Here is a 21,198-nt window from a genome sequence, read left to right as displayed (position 1 = left end):
CTTACCTGATCTTGGAATATTGTTGGTGTAGGCTGGGGAGACAGCAGAGTAGTTGTGCAAAAAGATTTTCTTGCCCAAGGTTTCAAGGTTCTTCAAGGTCCCAGGCTCAATCCCCAGCACCACCACAATGAAAATCTTAACAGTGCTGTTATTAAAAAATAATTAATTAATTGAAATTAGTACTGATGGTGTGGACTGTAGAATCTCATATTTCTGGCATTGTAGTGTGATGTTCTTCCCATGGGTTCTCGAACATTTATGTCTCCAGATGTGTATTTTTGAAATACAGACTTCTTGGTGTATGTTTGATGAGTGGGTCAGTAGGGTCTCTCAGTCTCCCCCCACCTCTCTCTCTCTCTCTCTCTATCTATCTATATATATATTGAAAAATACTTTTGGCCTCACTCAGAGAAAGCAGAAGCCCACAGCACTACTTTTCCACATAAATAAGTTACAAGCCACTAAGATTGCTGCAACCTTCCATTTCTACATAGAAAGCCAGATTCACACACTAATTGAACATGTGTCATCAAAACAGTCTTATTTTTAAAACTTTAAATTGCCCCTGTGCCCAGAGATTAACTGTCTGGAAAAATAAAGTGCATTTGAAACCTGATAAAGAGCAATTGAAATTTCATCTCGCCCCAAACTCCAGCCCCAGTGAGTGTCTGATGACCTGACATACCTCCAGGTCTACCTGGAGACTCCTAACTGAAAGCTCAAGTGTATATCTGGGTCTGATGTTAGTATGTGCTCAGAAATGTTGTTTATACTTCTAGTCAGCTAAGTGCTGTTTCAAAACTTCTACTTAAGAATTTTCTCTAAGTGTATCATCAAGCATCCAGAAATATGTGGTTTGTTTTTCTTGTCTCTCAGGAAGCCGACAGCTGGGAAATTATAGAAGGATTGAAAATAGGCCAAACCAATGTCCAGAGACCAGACAAACATGAAGGATTTATGCTAAAGAAAAGAAAATGGCCATTAAAAGGCTGGCACAAGGTAACATTTGCATCTTATTCATGTTCAGATCATCATTGTAAAGAGAGAATATCTTATTTGGTGTCACTAAGTAGAAAAACAAGAGTGTGGATATATGTGCTCAGTTGATTATCAGGACCCTATTGTGTGGGCTGCAACTGTTATGCCTATTTAAATATGAGATCAATAATGCCTGCAGACAGGATAAGCTGTGTTATATGATGTCTAAATTCCAGTTCCTGCATATTATTATCTACTCTGCTTTTTCCACTGTGAAAGATTATGCGTATGCTGTTATTGACTATTCTTCTAAATATGATGTGTTTTTTAATGAGATGTTTTTAAGCCACTGAATGGATTTATACCACACCATTATTGAACTAACCGTTACCCCTGTTATGTGTAGATGTGTAGAACATACATATTTTTTTAGTGCTATGATATGATGATGAGTATCCTTATATATGAACTTCTGTTCAATCCCTTGGGATAAATTCCTTAAATTATTGCTACCAGTGCACAAAAAAGATGGGAAATCACTGGTCCTTCAGATGTGTTCATCATCCTTAATGGTACAGAGTTCATTCCTTCACACACACACACACACAGACACACACACACACACACACACACACACACACACACTTTTCCCATTTTCCAGTTTATGTGGTGAAGAAGGCATTTTTGTATTACATTGTTGAAATTATTTCAGTAGCAAGAATTCTGTGAGGCTGAGGAGGAGACATTGTTTTCCATTCTCCATATTCCATTCTTCATAGACCACCAGCATTTTCTTTGGAATCACTGGAAGAATAAGTTGATTTATTTGGTCTCATCTGCTAGTGGATTTCACCTCTGGGCAAAGCAATTTGTTGGCACAAGTCACTCAATGGTGACTGTCCATTGACTTAAAGCAGGGATGTGACAGCCATAAATGATACACTTTAACGAAAAGACTTAAAGCTGAAAAGGTGGGAATGTTTCTGAAGGTAGAAAAAGAATAGGTCAAAAATATAGATGAAAATAGATGTAAACAAAGAACTAGTGTTCCCTCTCATTTGTCAGAAACATCATCAGTCTTCCCTGAACACGTACTATTTTCCCGCTTCCAGGAATCTCCTCCCTGTTCTTCAGTGTTGCCTGACTCATCAGACTGCTTCCTAGAATCGCCTTTTGCCTTTCGTACTGACCATACATACCACTTTGCAATTCCTCAAATCGATGCCCATGCTGACTTCTTTCTCTGTGTCCTCCCCATAGATCATCCCAACCTAAATTCTTTATTAAGTAGAAAAAATAGGAAAAGGGGTTCAAAGAAACATTCATGAATTGCTAAGTACTGCATCCTCATTCCGTTCATCAGTAAATTGGACTGTATTTCAACAGGCAGTCTTTCTGTTCCCTGCCTTTGAGAATTTTGTAGTGCCACTCCGTTGACTTTTTAAAATATTTATTTATTTATTTTTGTACAGAGACAGATATTGAGAGTGGGTGGGAGATAGAGAGGGAGAGGAGAGACAGAGACACCCACAACACTACTTCACCATTCGTGAAGCTTTCCCCTGGGGACCAGGGACTTTAGCCCAGATCCTTGTGCACTTAACCAGATGCACCACCACCTGGACCCTCTACTGGCTTTTAATGTTATCAGATATTTATTCAAGCCTTATCACAGTTGATTTCCCAAATCATGGGCAGTTTAGTACATTAAGTGTTTTTCAACACTAGAGATTACTTTTTAGTGCTTTCATATTGCCCTCAAACCTGTAACACAATGGTTACAGTGGCCTTTTGTGAGTCTGTGCAGTGTCGCCAGACCTGACTGCCTGCCGCCTGAGCAGCAAAGAGCAGAATCACATCAAAACTTCCCAGCCATGTAATTTTTCGTTAACAGAAAGACTGCCAGCACTCCTAGAGGCTAGACAAAGTCCTATACCAATTGATTGCAGTCATGGGAGCTGTTTGGTCTCTTATAAATTGCTTCCCGGGACAGAACACAGCAGAGAGTTCCTGAGAGTTTGCAAAAGAAAAGTTAACTAAATTCACTTGGACTGACTAGCACCTTGGAGGAGAGAGAATATTGCCCCAAGTCTCTCTTATTAAGGTAGTTCAGGAATGATTTTTAATCTTTTTTTTTTTTTTTTTTTACTAACAGTGAAATGCAAGCATGTTTACAGTATATTGCAAAGCCACTTCTTACACTTTCCAGATAACCTGTTCTCCATAGATCTAGGCTACTGACATCTGTAACACCCTTGAGCACCTTTCAAGAATTATCTAGGGAACTACAGGAATTTCTGCCTCCAAAGTGGGGTGGGGGGCACAGACACACCTCTATAGATAGGCTTCTCACAGAATCTTTGTGGCTTGACCCAGATTATTTTCATTTATGAGTCTGAAAAAGATCCAAAAAGTGATCCTTCATAAAGGTCTTAGCTCCATGTCCTGTGATTTCCTTTCTCTACAACCATCCTGTGCTCCAACTAGGAAAAACCATGATAGGAAGACTTTCTGTTTGTGTAGAAGCGCCCTAGTAGAGTAATAGTATATATCTCAAACTCTGGCTTCCTCACCACTTACTGTGTTGGTCTGTGGCCAGATGCACTGAATTCAAATACATTAAAATTATTGGGCATATTGATGACTAATACCAAACAGTGTTAAACGCACACTTGTGAATGCTTCATTTAATTCAAAATGCAGGCAATAACTGGGGGTTATTTGGTTCTTGCAGCGTTTTTTTGTCCTGGATAATGGAATGTTAAAGTATTCAAAGGCACCACTTGATGTAAGTAGCACACAGGACAAGTTTCAAAGATTGATTTAGAATTCTGCTTCAAGTGAGTAAACACGGAAGTATACAAGCCTTGTGCCATAGTTACCAGCTTTGTGCGTTTCGGTGCCTGTAAGATTTAACAAAACTTCCAAACCTCCATGTTTCTTAGAAGTTTAATGCTTATGCTAAAGCTAGCATAAATTCTCAAAATGGTGCGTGAAGACTTAACCATTAGGATGTATGTTGTTAAAAACTGAAGCTTGAACCTAAAAGTAACACACTAACAAACATCACCTTTCCTATCTTGACGCTTATCTCTCAATAAGCTGTGCTTAATGTGCTTTCAAAGATTTAAAGCAACCTTATTCTCACCAATGCCTTTTTATGATCTGTGTTTTGAAACTCATTTCTGTTTCATTTATCCTTTTACCTTGAAATCCCAACACACTAAATTTATTCCAAATTACTTCTCCTTTATTATAAAAAGTAGACTTTTTTTGCATGCAAAATTGAGACATTCCCTCCTTATTATAAGGTAAGGGGTCAAATTCCATTGCTTAGCTCTGTTTCTTCCATTGAGCCAGCTATGTGACCTTGATAAAAATTGGAGAGTCAGAAGGAAGAGCTAGCTGACTGCTCCCAGATTTCTGGTCCCAGCTGCCTGTTTCTGCCTCAACAGCTGTCTTCTAATTACTTTGGGATGTTCTGGGTTGACCATAGTTATATTAGGATCCACTAAAGACATATTTCTGAGTTACACATTAGATAGCCTAGTATTATGAACAATTGACTTTATATGTCATGCCCTAAACCAGAATAATTTTTTTTTTTTTTTGTCATCAGGGTTATCACTGGTCTCTGTGCCTGTATGATGAATCCACTGCTCCCAGTGGTTTTATTGTTGTTGTTGTTTGATAGGACATAGGGAAATTGAGAGGGAAGGGGGAGATATAGAGAGGAAGAGAGATTGAGAGATATCTTCAGCACTTACCTCACCACCCCTGAAGCTTCCCCCTCGCAGGTAGGGCCCAGGGGCTTGAACCTAGATCCGATCCTTGTGCTTGATAACGTGTGCTCAAGTGGGGGTGCTCTACCGCCCAGCCCTGATAAAGAATCTTATTGAAATTGGTGTGAGGTCACTACAAGTTCAGCTGTCTCCAGATTAATAGCCTTACCCTCAGAACCTTAACCATTTTATTTTCTTTGAAAAGAAGGTGTATATCTCATCACCCACTGATCAATATTACATTAATATGTGTTTATCTTACATTAATATGTAATGAATGTTAATAAATATTGTAAATATCATTCATCTCCATGGTGTTTCAGTCAGGAAACACATCAGATCTTCTATCCTTCCAGCCTATTCACTAGTCTCTTGATTTCAGATACAAAAAGGGAAAGTTCATGGGAGCATCGATGTCGGACTCTCGGTTATGTCAATTAAAAAGAAGGCTCGGAGAATAGACCTTGACACAGAAGAGCACATCTATCATCTGAAGGTAAATTACTTTTTCAACAGCTTCTGGACCTAGGAAAGTCAGTTGCCTACGTCACCAGTAAATGGAAGATCAGTGTCTCCATTACCTTCTGTTGTGCCCTGTTTTAGGTGAAATCCCAAGACTGGTTTGACGGATGGGTCTCCAGACTCCGCCATCACCGATTGTATCGGCAGAATGAAATTGTGAGATCACCGAGAGATGCGAGCTTTCACATATTTCCTTCAACCTCCACAGCTGAATCCTCACCAGCTGCTAACGTGTCTGTTGTGGATGGAAAGGTACAGTTCTGTGAGATGAAAATAAGTCTAGGGGACAACAACCATATGGTTTCATGAATGTGTGGGATATAGATAACTCAAACCAATGAGCTTGCAAAAGCACACAAAACCACCTAACCAGTAACAACAGCAAAATGGTAGCCAACTTGTCTCTTGGACTTTGTGAGAATCGAACTGGTTATCCTTCAGTGGTGGGCAGGTGGGACACAGAAATTTCCTAGAGGTCATGGTGATTTACAGTTAACGTTCATGGGTATACTTAAAAAAAAAAAAAAAAAGGCCCAGGGGGCTGGCAGGATAGCTAACGTGGATACTCGCCTGCTTTGTCATGCATCCGAGCCAAGTTCTAGCCTCGCCTCCACTGTACTCCAAAGCTGAAGCTTTGGTTCTGTGGTATCTTTCCTTCTCTTCCTCTGTCTTGTCTCTTTCTATCTGAAAAAGTCAGCTCAGAGCCATGAAGTCCTGGTGATGGTTACAGTAAGTAAATAAATAAATAGTTTAGGAATTGCCTAGAAAATTGCGTACCATATAACTGAGTCTCATTTTGACAACCAGAAGGAGAAGGTTTGCTTGTATTTTAAACACTCAGAAGACCACAGTAACTTTTGGCATCCAAGTCAATCATATGTACAGGTTAGGCAGAATGTAGGCCACCAAGAGAATTTCAGTTACTTTTTTGTAAATGAATCGCATCCCAATTTTATGTGAAATTTGTAGAAGTATTAGGGAGTAGTGTGAAAGTTTGGTTAAACAGCTTCTAGAAATCAGTGTCTTAGGGCTGGGGAGATAGCACAGTGATTATGCAAAAAGACTTTCACGCCAGAGGCTCTGGAGTTTCAGTCCCCAGCACCACCATAAGCATAACTGAGCAGTGTTCTGGCCTCTTTCTTTCCCTGCCCCTCTCTGTATCTGTATAAAATAAAATAAATAAATAAAAAAGAGAAATCAGTGTCTTTCTGGGTAATAATAAGAATGCTAAAGTTTTTGTTTAATGTTTTAAGTTATTTATTTATTTGAGAGAGACAGAAAGAAATTAAGAGGAGATGGGGAGAGGGATTGAGAGACACCAGCTGCATTGTTTCACCACCAAGTTTCCCCCTCGCACATGGGGACTGGGGGCTTGAATCATGTGCAACTCCATCCAGCCCTAAGGGGGGGAAAATATATATATATCAAATTAAAGCAAAGTGGGCTAAAAAATGTGACAATAATATTAGCAGAGTGAAAGTAACCATTTGACTTTTTTAAAATCTCTGATCTTTAATTATAGCCAAAGCACAGAAACAGTAAAGAATTTTTCTGAGTGGCATAGTCATCAGTGAGCTAAGTCAGGATCTGAATTCTCACTAATCTGTTTCTAAAATCTTATCAGATGGGGTACCAGATTAAAGGAAGTTGAAGTTATTCCTTAGGTTCTGTTAAAAATTCATTTTATACAAGGTCAGAAGAGAAGACACTAAGCAGAACCTGGACTGGAGTCGGTGTATTGCACCAAAGTCAAAGACTCTGGGCTGGGGGCGGGGAAGTACAGGTCCTGGAAAAAGGATGACTGAGGACCTCATGGGGTTGTATTGTTGTGTGGAAAACTGAGAAATGTTATGCATGTACAAACTATTGTGTTTTCTGGTGACTGTAGGGCAGTAATCCTAAAGAGGAAAATTTCATTTTCTATGTTACTGAAATAATAGAAGTTTTGTCTGTTAAAAATCAAGATTAGAGTTTGTGAAGGATCCGTGTTCTTTGAAAGTCTTATATAGAATTAGTAAACCCGGGAGTCGGGCTGTAGCACAGCGGGTTAAGCGCAGGTGGCGCAAAGCACAAGGACCGGCATAAGGATCCCGGTTCGAACCCCGGCTCCCCACCTGCAGGGGAGTCGCTTCACAGGCAGTGAAGCAGGTCTGTAGTGTCTGTAGTGTCTGTCTTTCTCTCCTCCTCTCTGTCTTCCCCTCCTCTCTCCATTTCTCTCTGTCCTATCCAACAACGACAACAACAATAATAACTACAACAATAAAACAATAAGGGCAACAAAAAGGGAATAAATAAATAAAATATTAAAAAAATAAAAAGAAAGAATTAGTAAATCCATCTGGACCCAGGCGTTTATTCTTGGGAACACTTTTTATTAATCTGTCATTGCCTATTGAGGCAATCTACTTGTTCTTGGGCTGAGTTTGGCAGGTGATACCAGCCTTTGGTAAAAATCAAGGTCCAGTTGGTACAGTGAATAAAGTGTTGGACTCTCAAGCATGATGTTTCTAGTTCTCTCCCTGGCATTGCAGGTTTCAGAGTGGTGTTCTGATTCTTTCTTTCATAAAAATAAAAAAAAAATCTTTTTGAAAAATCAAGAGGAGATATCAGGCAGTGGCATACCTGGTTAAGTGCACATAATAATATCATGTGCAAGAAGCCATGCAAAGATCCAGGTTCAAGCCCCTGTTTCCCACCCACAGAAGGGATGCTTCATGAGTAGTGAAGCATGTCTGCAGGTGTCTGTCTTTCTCTCTTCCTCTATATCTTCCCCATCCCTCTCAAATTATCTGTTCTAGCAAATGAAAATAGAAAAAAAAAAAAAAAGGAAAAAATGGCTGCTCGGAGCAGTGGCTTCATAGTGACAGCACTGAGACCCAGTGATAACCTTGGAGGTTGGAAGAAAGGAAGGGAGGAAGGAAAGGAAAGACAGATCAAGGGATCTAGCACTGTGGTAATGCCCAGATTTCCATACTCAAAGCTCTGGAAATCCCAGGTTCAATTCCCAACCATACCATACACCACAGCCAGGAAGTGACAATGAGTGAAATTTTAATCTTTAGAAAAAAATTAAGGTTGAGACAACTTGTTGAGAAGCAGCTGTTTCTGCCTTTGATTTGTAATTAAGTTTCTGAGCCCTAGCTACATGGCACTGCCCGGGGATGCAGCTTCCCACTTGCAACCTTTGAGAACAGAAAGCATTTGTGTGTAGTTGACTGCCACGAGGCATTAGATTTAAGAGCATTGCAATTAAAGAGGTTGCTTTTCTCTGATTTCTGATGTAGAAATACATATGATACAAATATTCATTTATTTTTGGAAAACCTCATGGAGTAAGGCAAATCAAATCAGTAAAGGAAATACTAGTGTTTTGGGGTTTGTTTGGTTTTTTTCCCCTTTTGTTGCCCTGTTGTTGTAGCCTTGTTGTTATTATTGTTGTTGTTATTGATATCATTTGTTTTTGGATAGGACGGAGAGAAATGGAGAGAGGAGGGGAAGACAGAGAGGGGGAGAGAAAGAGAGATACCTGCAGACCTGCTTCATCACCTGTGAAGCGACTCCCCTGTAGGTGGGGAGCAGGGGGCTGGAACCGGGATCCTTACGCCGGACCTTGTGCTTTGTGCCATGTGCACTTAACCACTGCACTACCGCCCAACCCCCTGGGTTTTGCTGCCTTACTGGAAATGGCTTTAGTATTTTTGTTAACTACCATTAGTTATATTTCACAAGACTCTCAAACCTTAGATGATTTCATTCAGATTGCAGCCTTGGGTAAAGATAGATAGCATAATGTCTATGCAAACAGATTCATGCCTGAGGTTTCAAAGTCCCAGGTTTAATCCCCTATACCACTATAAGTCAGAATTGAGCAGTACTCTGGTAAAACAAAACAAAAGAAACAAAAAGCCCCACCTGCAGGGGGAAAGCTTCACAAGTGGTGAAACAGTGCTGCAGGTGTCTCTCCTTCTCTATCACCCCCTTCCCTCTCAATTTCTGACTGTCTCTATCCAGTAAATAAATAAAGATTTAAAAAAAAGTAGCTTTGCCAAGACCTGTTTATTCAGCCTTATCCTACTACTACTAGGTGTTGGATTCACCCTAATACTAGGCAGTGCTGAAATGAAAGGAAACAAACCAGAAAGTCAAGGAGTTAGTGAATATAAAATGACCCAATGCAAGATGTTTAAAATATTTCCCATGTCTCTCTGTGGACCTACCATGTTCCCAGAGTTAGTCCAAATTAAACAAGAATGCATCCCAGATGGGTGTTTAGAATGCATAAATGCTTACTCAAAAGACCCCCTTGAAGCAAACAAGTAATGCACTCTTCCTCACCTTTGGTAATTGGCCCTGTACCAGCTTACCCATCACTCCCCTTGGTGACTGTTTCTTGACTGATCTATTCTAATGAGCTTTAACAAACTATGAATGACTGATGCGTTGGTTTCTTCAACTTCTGCCTGCCTCTTTGGCACATAATGTGGATAAAAGATGTATCACACTCATCTGTACTTTTATTTATATAACAACGTGGGTGACATCTGAAAATGAAGAAATAAAACCAAATCCTCCCCACCGTTTGCTTTGGAATAAGAAGGCTCTTCAAACTCTGTTGTCATAAAGGACCTTTTGCTCTCTTCACAAATGACATACCTCCAAGATCTTACTCAGTGGGAGGTTTTCATCACATTTATCAAAATGCAGCATGAATTGAAAAGAGGCTTTTTGTCACTTTGTTTGCATTCTAAGTATCAACTTAGGAGACTTCTGAATGTTAATTGGTTTGTGGTCTTGTGTGGATAATAAATAAGTCTGGGCTTGCTAAATGTGTAAATCACTCACTTCACAGTGATTTAGAAGAGACACCATCAGTTCTAATTGAATATTAGAGTTAGATATAAAATTTTAAAATTGTTTCAGCTTTGGGAGGGCATAAGAATATGTTTCTTTTTTATTTTAACTTTACTATCTTTTTTTTTTTAAGACTTTATTTATTTAGGGGGTGAGGTGGTAGCCCAGTGGGTTCAGTGCACATGGCGCAAAGCGCAACGACTGTGTAAGGATCCCAGTTCGAGCCCCCGGCTCTCCACCTGCAGGAGGGTCGCTTCACAGGCGGTGAAGCAGTTCTGCAGGTGCCTATCTCTCCCTCTCTCTGTCTTCCCCTGCTCTCTCAATTTCTCTCTTTCCTATCCAACAGCAACAACAACAACAATAATAATAACAATGATAACAAGGGTAACAAAAGGGAAAAAATAGCCTCCAGGAGCAGTGGATTCGTAGTGCAGGCACTGAGCCCCAGAAATAACCATGGGGGCAAAAAAAAGAAAAAAGATTGTATTTATTTATTAATGAGAAGGATAGGATGAGAGAGAGAAAGGGAGAGAGAGAACCAGACATCATTCTGGTACATGTACTACCAGGGATCAAACCCAAGACCTCATGTTTGAGAGTCCAATGCTCCCAGGCCACTTCACCTTACTATCTGTTGGATCACATACAATTTATTCGACATAAACTCTCTTTAATGGAAAGCAGCTATAGGTAATTATGGCTTGCCAGGACTTCCTTTTAATGGATTTCTGTGTTATTATTGTTGTTATTTTGCCACCAGGGTTATCCTGGGATTCAGTATCTGCACAACTCCACCAATCCTGACAGCCATTTATTTTCTTTCCTGTAGATGTAGGGGGCAAGGCAGAGAAAGCAAGAGACACTGCAGTACTGCTTCACCACTTGTGAAGCTTCACCCTTGTAGGATCTTCTGTCTGGTAGCTGGGGAGTCAACCCAGAGTCTCATGCATGGTAACATGTATGCTCTGCTGGGTGAGCCACCTTCTGTTCCCCTATAATTTTTACTATGTTTCGACCAAATGGTGGGGTTGCTTACTGGTAGATAAGCTTGAGTGGGCAGTGACCACTTGAATCGATCATAAGGATACAGCGACAATTTTGAAAAGGAAAGGCCATCAGCCATCAGTTAAGAGTATTCATGTAGGGCTGGGCAGTGGCGCACCCGCCTGAGCACACATGTTATAATGTACAAGGACCCCAGTTCAAGCCCCCAGTCCCCACCTGGAGGGAGGAAGCTTCCCAACCAGTGAACCAGTGCTGCAGGTGTGTCTTTCTCCCTCTCCCTCTCTCCTTCCCCTCTCAATTTCTGTCTCTAGCCAAAATAAATAAAATGTATTTTTAAAAAAGATCATTGCGCTAATGTGGTTGGGATGTGGCTTGGTGGGCAGAGTGCAGGACTTGCATATGTGCTGCCCCAGGTTTGATCCTTCTACCTCGTATGGCTGAGTGGTACACTGGTCTTGCTTTCTCTTAAAAGAGTACGGCAAAAAGGGCATTGTATCAATTACAACTCAGTGATTAGGGTAAAAATATTGGGGATTTGGTGTGGTGCCCTGGTTACGCACACATTACCATGCCAAAAAAGAGAGAGAGAGAGAGAAGGAAGGAAGGAAAAAAAAAAGAAGGAAGAAAGAAAGAAAAAGAGAGAGGAAGGGAAAGGAAAAAAAAATCTGGGGGCTAGGCAGTGGCGCATTTGTTTGAGTGCACAGGTTACAGTGCTCAAGAACCCAGGTTTGAGCCCCCTATCCCCACCTACAGGGGGAAAGCTTCACAGTGGTGAAACAAGGCTGCAGGTGTCTCTCTGTCTGTCTATCCCTTCCCTCTAGATTTAGGACTGCCTCTATCCAATAAATAAAGATAATTTAAAAAATTTTTTTTAAAGAAAAAAACCTACCTCTAGCAGAGGAGAACCTAGAGGGAGTTGTTATGTGGAAATTGTGTGCATGTACAAACTATTGTATTTCATTGTCTTCTGTAAAGCATTAACCCCCCAATAAAGAAATTTTTTAAAAAGGAGGAAAAAAAAAAAAAGAAAAACTGCCCCCAAGAGCTGTGGATTCCTAGTGCCAGCACTAAGCCCCGGCGATGATAAACCCTGGTGAGGGAAAGGGAAAAAAAGAGAAAAAAAATCTGTATGTGTGAGTATGAGATCAGACAATATGTGAGTATGAGATCAGACAATATGTGAGTATGAGATCAGACAATATGTGAGTATGAGATCAGACAATATGTGAGTATGAGATCAGACAATATGTGAGTATGAGATCAGACAATATGTGAGTATGAGATCAGACAATATGTGAGTATGAGATCAGACAATATGTGAGTATGAGATCAGACAATATGTGAGTATGAGATCAGACAATATGTGAGTATGAGATCAGACTGTCCTCTGTTGTGTGATGCAAAGAGCAGTGTAACAGGAGTGTTGCTGTCGTCCCTCCATCATGTCAGATCTCTTCCATATTTTATGCTCTCGCTCTCTCTCTTTCTCTTTTCCTCCCCCTTTCCCTCTCCCTCTCCCTCTCCCTCTTCTCTCTCTCTCTCTTTCTCTATTTATTTATTGCCACCAGGGAGGTCCTATAGATAACCACCGTAGTTCTCACAAGTCTTAGAAACGATTCTGGTTTTTGGCTTTGTTTCTTTGTTTGCTTATTTGCGCTAGCAAGTTCCTGTGAATGAGATCTCTAGAGTCCCTGTCTGAGTGGTAGTTGTCTTTCTCTTTTTTTGCAGGTTTCTTCTGGATCCTGTGGATCCTTTCAGCTTTTCTAATCAATTAAATATATTGTTTCTGCCTAGTGTAAACATAGCAGCCCTCAGTTAAATATATTCTTTCTGCCTAGTGTAAACGTAGCAGCCCATCTGTTTTTGTCCATTCTAGGTACAGCCAAACAGCTTTTCCTGGCAGTCCCCTTTGCCCTGCAGCAGCAGCCTGCCTGCCACCTGCACGACTGGTCAGAGTAAAGTGGCAGCCTGGTTACAGGACTCGGAAGAGATGGACAGGTGTGCAGAAGGTGAGCTCTTGCCCAGTGGGGGCTATCGGAAAACACGAAAACAAAAGCAAACTAAGCAGTTGAGGTGTGTACCTTTCACCCTCAACCTCCCTTAATTGCCTCTCCTTTCCTCTTTCATTCTCATTCTCTCCTTCCTTCCTTCCTTCCTTCCTTCCTTCCTTCCTTCCTTCCTTCCTTCCTTCCTCTTTCTTTCTTTCTTTCTTTCTTTCTTTCTTTCTTTCTTTCTTTCTTTCTTTCTTTCTTTCTTTCTTTCTTTCCATGTTCCCTACCCAATAAACTACCACTCAGTCTCCACATTTTATTTTTTTGGCGGGGGGTGAGGGCATGGATTAGTAGCTTACAATATTATTATTGACATATGCCCAAATCTTGGAAACAACCCAAATGTCCAGTGATATCTGGCTAGGAAAATTGTGATATAGGTATACAGTAGAGTACTACTCAGCTATCAAAAAGGATAAAGTCATCTTTGCTTCATCCTGGATGAAACTTGAAGGAATTATGCTAAGTGAGATAAGTGCAAAAGAGAAGGATACATACTTTTCCCCTTATTTTTTTTTTTACTACCCATTCTTCTTCTCTTAGCTAAGGCTTCTCTTACCTATCAGCTTTATCCTCCAGTCCCACAATGACTAATCTGGTTTTGACCTTACCCTGCCTTCCACCCTCTTCACCGGTCTTCTCATTGCTAATTCCCTCTGGATTCTTAGCCTCTCACACCGCGGACCATTGGAATCATCATAGCTGTGTTGCTTTCTCTGGTATACCCAGTGTTCTGCTCTTTGATTCTCTGCTAGACTATTTCACAGCTGCCTTCTCTGGTGCTCTCTCTGTCTTGCCTATAAGTAAGTGTACCTTTCCTGACAATCCACCAGTCAATGGGTAATTCCAGTACAGTGTGTCATATATCCACATGTGACTAGCAACACCTTTCTTTTTTTATATTTATTTATTTATTTATTTATTTATTTATTTATTTTCCCTTTTGTTGCCCTTGTTGTTTTTCATTGTTGTTGTAGTTACTGATGTCGTCGTTGTTAGATAGGACAGAGAGAAATGGAGAGAGGAGGGGAGGACAGAGAGGGGGAGAGAAAGATAAGACACCTGCAGACCTGCTTCACCACCATGAAGCGACTCCCCTGCAGGTGGGAGCCGGGGGCTCGAACCGGGATCCTTATGCCGGTCCTTGCGCTTCGCACCATATGCGCTTAACACACTGTGCTACTGCCTGACCCCATTTTTGTTGTTGTTGTTGTTTGCTTGCTTGCTTTACATATATTTATAAAAGGGAAACACCAACACGTCCATAGGAGAATAGGGATAGGGGTACAATTCCAATTCCCACCACCAGACTCCATATCCATTCCCCTCCCTTGCTCTCTCTCTCTCTCTCTCTCTCCTTCTGTTTTTCTCCTGCTGCCCCTCCTAAAGCATATTGGATGGTTATTATGGACTAAGCTGTGAACTAAGCTCTTTACATATATAGCTTTGTGTAAATATTTCTGAAGGTTTATTTACCTAAGATACAGAAATAGAGTTTCATAGGAGAGATCTATCAGAGCGAGAAACCAGAGCACCATTCCTGTACATGTGGTGCCAGCCATGAAGTCAGGAGCCTCAGCCAGACAAGTCCTGTACTCCACCGGCCAGGCTTTTTCTTCAGCCAGTCTTTGCAGTAATGCAAAGCAGTGTTATGAGCCTCCTGTTTTTAGATAGGTAAACTCAAGCTTAGAGGGATCAAATAACTTGTCTACTGTGCTCAGAAAGTACTTTACATAGCTGGAGGGTTAAGTCAGATTAACCTGATCCTAATGAAAATGATCTGTGCTTAGGAAATGGCAGGTAAGCTTGTAGTTTCAACTGAAGTCTGTATTTTCAGAAGGTCACAGTAATTATGGCAGTGGTGCTGATTATGATACCTGTGTTGTTCAGGGTGATATTGTGGCAGCTGGTAGGTGTTGGGCATTTATTTCCTCTACAGTAAGTACTTCCATATCTGTGTTAACTCAGTTGAATACATTTTATAATCCTCTCAACTCAGTTTTACAGATGAGGAGATTTAGAATACAGACAAGTTAGCAAACTTTGATCAAGTTCATACAGTAACACTTGACACTGGCTCATCCAACTGAAACTGAATGTTGTTATGTCTTCAAAATATATACACTTTCTTCTCACTGTCATTACTCTTCCTCTTGAACTCAGTACCTTTTCAAGTATGTAAAGGAATTGTTTAACATATGAAGATCGTTTTCCCCACAGAAACAAATAGTGAATCATTATTCCGTATGGTGGCATTACAGATGGGTCTGTACAGAAGTTGAAAAATAAGAACAGAAGGGAAAACACAAAGTAGAACTTGGACTGGGGTTGGTGTATTGCAGCAAAGTAAAGGACTCTGGGGTGAGGGGAATGTTCAGGTCCTGGAACATGATGGCAGAGGAGGACCTAGAGGGAGGTTAGAGTGTTATGTGGAAAACTGAGAAATGTTACACATGTACCAACTACTGTGTTTTACTGTTGACTGTAAACCATTAATCCCCCCAATAAAGAAAAAAAGTGGGTCTGTAACTGTTTACCAAATCAACCTGACCTGTGGGCAGGAATACTATTTTGTAATGCAGATATTAAAATTTTCTATGTAGTTCAAATACACCCCTAAAGAAATCAAACATCATTTATTCGTTTTAAGCATTAACTCAAGAAAATGAGTTTCATGCCCAGATGATGTTGGTGCCGCTCGACCAGAGAATGGCTTTTTGAGAATCTTCAGTTTTCTTTAGTATAAAGTTAATAGATTTTAATGAAATCACTGCAGAATTGCATGTGAGCTATTTACAGATAAATCTGTTTTGAGTGTGCTTTTTATATGACAGAGGCCACCTGAGCATAAAAGTAGACACAAATAAATTGAGGTTTTAATGGTTTTCTGTGCAAATAGGTGTTGATTTCTAAGAGTGGGCTTTGAAGTAACTGACTTATACTGCTAATAGAGATAGCTCTGTTTATTTTCCAATGTCATCATTTTCAAAATATGGGTCAATATAACCATGTTTGCCATAATTCAGATTGATTCCTTTTTTTGTCATTATCATAATTCCTTGACAAGTTATTAATACATGTATTTTTACTTTTGATTCTTATTAGACCTTGCACACTGTCAGTCAAACCTTGTGGAACTTAGCAAACTGCTACAGAACTTGGAAATACTTCAGAGAACCCAGTCAGCACCTAATTTTACTGACATGCAGGTAAACATGTCATTGAGACGGGTAATAGTACTTAAAATATCAATTCAATTTTTATTGGACTGTGAATATCTGCATAAGGTAACATTTAAAAGAAAATTCCATTTTTATTCTGGAATTACACCTAGTAGTTTTGAGTTTTGGTATCATTGTATTATCTTTCTTAAAACATTTTACCTTTAAACACAAATTAATTAGAAGAAATTAATACCTGAATCATCCTTCCATGCTTGTATTAGATATGATTTAGATACTCTCAGAGATATTATTGTCATTCCATGTAAGAAAGAAGTTAAAGATATCTCATGCTGTTTTCATTTTGCATGACAGAAAAGCCTATGTTACGATTAAATTGTTATCTCTGTTCTTATTGTCTACTCTGCATCAGACTACTGCCTTTCTCTCCAGCTGGTTGGCTTAGATGTGTAACAGTGATTCTTTACTAACTTGCTATGCTCTCTCTTTGTACTCTCTTTGTACTGTCTGTGTGAACTTAATAATACTTTGTTGCTTTTAACTATTTGTGTAATGTAGGCTAACTGTGTAGATATTTCAAAGAAAGACAAGCGAGTCACAAGACGATGGAGAACAAAAAGTGTCAGCAAAGATACAAAAATACAACTGCAGGTACAAACTTTATTTTCCCCTACATTTCTGTTGATGCGTACTTTAGAAATATTTGTCTTTGAAAAAAGTAAAAATATTAGTCTCTGTATAAAAAAATAGTCTTTGTTCATAAAATACTGAGGAAGCAATGCATGCTTAAAATTCAGTTCTTTTCATATTATAACCTAAAATAATAGGAATTCCATTTTTTGAATCCTGGCATAGTAAAAAGAAAAGTTAAAGTTAAAATTAGACAATATGGCTGCAAAGTGGTATTTCATTCTCAGTTGTTGCTCTGGAGCCATTAAAATATATTTTAATAAAGAGCTGCTTTGGAAATCTAAACTAAAAATCCACGGGTTATAATGAACATTCATTCATATGTGCTAGACTTTAAAGGAACCTCTGATGCATTATCTCATTCCAGACTCGTATCTGTCAATAAAAGGTAGCGAGGATTGAAAGAGAATAGAAATCAGCAGTCTTGGATTCCAATCCAATCACTGTGATTTCCTGGCACTGTAGTCTTTTGCATTTTTCCTGAATTTTCTAGGTTACTTCTATTTGTTCCTAGATAAAGTAATGATCGCTGGACTCCCTGTTAGCTCTAAAATCCTATTATTCTGCAAAATAGATATTAATTTAATCCTTAATTACTTTAGAACCCTGAATCATTAAGCTCTTAATGGTTAATGATAAATTTATCTGAAATGAGTAAAGAATTTTGAAGACTATTTAATACTATTGCATTACAATGATATGAAATACTATAAAAGCCTCTTGTCATAACTCATATTACATTCAGATTTTTACACGAATATCTTTACTACTCTTCTTCTGACTATATATTATAAACAACTCCTGCCCTGCACAATCAAAATTAGACTTGTGATTTTTTTCTTTTTTATCAGACTACAAATCAAATTAGACTCTAATATAAAAGTCATAGGGACTGCTTTTCAGAATCCTTTAGTGTCTTCTAATTAAGTACCAACACTTCTTTAATTCTAACTGTATTGATAACACTTTGTGTTGCAATTCTGAATATGCAAATAAACTCTTTTGCTTGCTGCTCTGATGTATTTGAAAATAAAATTCCTTAACACTACTGATTTATTCTTTTTTCTCTAGAATGTGCACACTCTGTGAACACATTTTTTGTGTCCCTTTGTTGAATATGTTTTTGTTTTTATTCAGGAAATTAATACTGTAGGGAAAAATGTACGGAATGATTTCATGAGAAAATTATCTACAATTGCTTTTGGAGGTTGCCTTTGTTTTGAGTATGTGATTGTTTAAATCTATGGCTTTTTTTTTTTTTTTTTAAGAATTGGATTCTATGGTTATCATAGCTAGGTAAAAAGAACCATTATAAATAATTGAAGAAAGTCAGCATCATATGAATATGTACCTTTATGGATAGATATGATTTTAATCTTGTTTTTATAAGATAGTCCAATAAACAGATTTGGATTCACAGCTTGAATAGGTTGCTTCTCAGAGAGTCTGACTGCAATGTCTGGCCACCTACTGCTACTACAAGGTCTGCCGTGGCCCCATAGCATTTTTTTTTAAGGAAGCAGAATGTACCTTTGAATTGCCTGCATAGTGATGGGATGTGCTTTTCAATTTGAAGACAGTTCATGTATATTTTTGAGTCCTTAGAAGAAATTATTAAAAAGAATCTTTATTTGTTCTTCTGTCTTCTCTCTGCGTGATTTTCTAAATTTGTGCTTTGTGTTTGTTTGGATAAAGAATAACTAAATGGCTCTGGTGATTCTGGCTTACTGTTGTTTTTTGTTGTTGTTTTTGTTTTGTTTTCAAAGAAATTGAAGTCATTCTATCCCCAGACTTGAAGAAAACAGTAAACTTTAAAAAGAGAAGATTTAGTTCCAAGTAGAACTCAGTAAACTTGAAGGTGTGACAGAATGCTGTTAAGTAGTGCTAAGGAAAAACCACTTCCATTTGTATTGGTGAAGCAACAAGTGCCACAGTTTAAAGGCTGTAGCACGTGGATATTTTATTTTCTATTCAAGGCCCTAGAGGAGCCCTTGGGGACATTATTCTCTGTTTCTGGGCAGTTAGTAGGAAGTGTCTTCACTGTGCTTAGGTGGATGCAGTGCCATAAAACCATCGATGGATAACTTTGACCGTATACATGTCATCAGTCATCAATATTTTACTTAAGGAGCCATAACATTTAGTTTTATAACAGTACATGAAATATATCCACTACAGTCTCCCATTTAAATATACAGATTTTGTTTGTTTGCTTCCAGGGTTATCTCTAGGGCTCAGTGCCGGCACTACAAATCCACTGCTCCTGGCAGACATTTCTTTCCATTTTATTATACAGGACAGAGAAAAATTGAGGGGGGAGGGGAAGGTAGAGAGAAGAGAAAGATAGACACCTACAGACCAGCTTCACTGCTTGTGAAGAGGCTCGAACCGGGATCCTTATGCAGGTCCTTGTGCTTCATACCATGTACACTTACCCAAATTTTGTTCTCTTGTAAGTTTCTTAGTCATGAGCACCTCAGCTGATGGTGCTCAGTATTTGCTTTAAGTCCACAATCATCTCACTACTCACTACTTGAAACACTTTGATGGTCATTTCAGCTGCTGACTTGAGACACTTATATGAGCGCTTCATTTCTCATCCCCAGCTATTCTGTGGAACTTAGTCATTTGTGAAGGAGAGTAGTGTTTTGTAGGGATAGTTGTTGTTGTTGTTGTTGTTACACTGACCTCTGCATTCACTGTTGTGTAGTAGTGGCCATTTTGAAATAGTCAAAGAGATCATTTGAAGAAAAAAAAATCGACCTCAGAAAAGGAAAAATGAGCAGCATGCTATGTTGGATTTCTTTTCTTTTCTTTTCCTTTTTCTTTTTTTGCATTATCTTTATTTACTGGATAGAGACAGTCAGAAATCGAGAGAGAAAGAGGTGATAGAGAAGGAGAGAGTCAGAGAGACACATACAGCACTGCTTTACAACTTGCAAAGCTTTCCCCCTGCAGGTGGGGACCAGGGGCTCAAACCTGGGTCCTTGAGCACTATAACTTGTGCGCTCAACCAGGTGTGCCACCACCCAGCCCCTAGTTGTTGTTTTTAAAATGTTTTTTTCTGTCTTGGATGTTTCATCGCATATTCTTGCATAGGTTGGATTGTTCCGTTGATTTGAATGTGAAGTTAAATCAGGACCTCTAAGACTGTATTTTGCCACGAGTCTGACCTCAGTAATCCACTGTGTAACTCACTTAAGTCAACACATGACCGAGTGCCTTCTTTAGAGATTTTTTTTTTAATAAAAATAACTTCCTGTCTCAAACTTGGAAAATTTTAGTTCTCGTGAAAATCCCAATATCCTTATGATGCAGAAACATTTGCATTATTTTGTAGAAAGCATTATGTATGTCTGTATGCACAGTACACCTATGCTTGTTATGAAAACAGTAGAGAAGTCATGTAATTTGGAAACTTCAAAGAAAATTAGAGATAAAAAATTTTAATATAGTTTTGTTGTTCCAGACAGCCTCCGGGCTATATATATTTTTTCCTTCAGTCCATACTGTTGACCCTAAATATGTCTTAGTTAACTGGCATTGGAATTATTATTCACAAACTTAGCAATCAGTATTGGTCAATAGAGACAGAATTGAGTGGACTAGAAGCAAGTATCACTATCCATTAATCTGTCCACTAACCAGAAAAATCCCTAGCTTCTACTGGGCTAGATACAGAATCACGTCACTGAAGGAAAACCAGGCTTTCAATTTTCCAGAGTTGATGTATAATCATTCCCACAACTCACTCAGGGAATTTAGGTATTTTTTGTTTGCTTGTTTATTTCCTATGCTGTTTCCTCCTTGGAAATTTCTTCTTGAAAATCCCAGTAATGTCTCAACTGTTAGACCCCAAAGAGCATTGTGGCAGGGGGATAGAGTTTAAGAGCCCTGTTGTAAGGGGGATAGAGTTTCAGTCCTGTTGTAAGAGGGATAGAGTTGAAGAGTCCTGTTATTAGGGGGATAGAGTTTAAGAGCCCTGTTATTAGGGAGATAAGAGTTTAAGAGCCCTGTTGTAAGGGGGATAGAGTTTAAGAGCCCTGTTGTAAGGGGGATAGAGTTTAAGAGTCCTGTTATTAGGGGGGTAGAGTTTAAGAGCCCTGTTATTAGGGGGATAGAGTTTAAGAGCCCTGT

At 39.1% G+C, this 21,198-nt stretch overlaps 1 protein-coding gene across 10 annotated transcripts in view; it reads left to right on the top strand.

The window, feature by feature from the left end:
• OSBPL6 (oxysterol binding protein like 6) overlaps window positions 1–21,198 on the top strand; it is a 202,893-nt gene that overhangs the window by 134,172 nt on the left and 47,523 nt on the right. For 6 of the 10 annotated variants that reach the window (XM_060177651.1, XM_060177656.1, XM_060177654.1 and 3 more), the window contains 7 exons: window positions 877–999; window positions 3,713–3,766; window positions 5,143–5,256; window positions 5,364–5,534; window positions 13,015–13,147; window positions 16,295–16,398; window positions 16,930–17,022. In XM_060177651.1, the coding sequence (XP_060033634.1) occupies window positions 877–999; window positions 3,713–3,766; window positions 5,143–5,256; window positions 5,364–5,534; window positions 13,015–13,147; window positions 16,295–16,398; window positions 16,930–17,022 (792 nt within the window). The remainder of the gene's footprint in view (window positions 1–876; window positions 1,000–3,712; window positions 3,767–5,142; window positions 5,257–5,363; window positions 5,535–13,014; window positions 13,148–16,294; window positions 16,399–16,929; window positions 17,023–21,198) is intronic. The other 4 variants (XM_060177660.1, XM_060177658.1, XM_060177657.1 and 1 more) reach the window with 1 other exon arrangement.

This window comes from Erinaceus europaeus, chromosome 18 (assembly GCF_950295315.1).
Source record: "Erinaceus europaeus chromosome 18, mEriEur2.1, whole genome shotgun sequence".
Classification (NCBI taxonomy): domain Eukaryota; kingdom Metazoa; phylum Chordata; class Mammalia; order Eulipotyphla; family Erinaceidae; genus Erinaceus; species Erinaceus europaeus.
The sequence above is the reverse complement of the archived record's forward strand: the minus strand, read 5'-3'. Positions and strand labels throughout refer to the sequence as shown.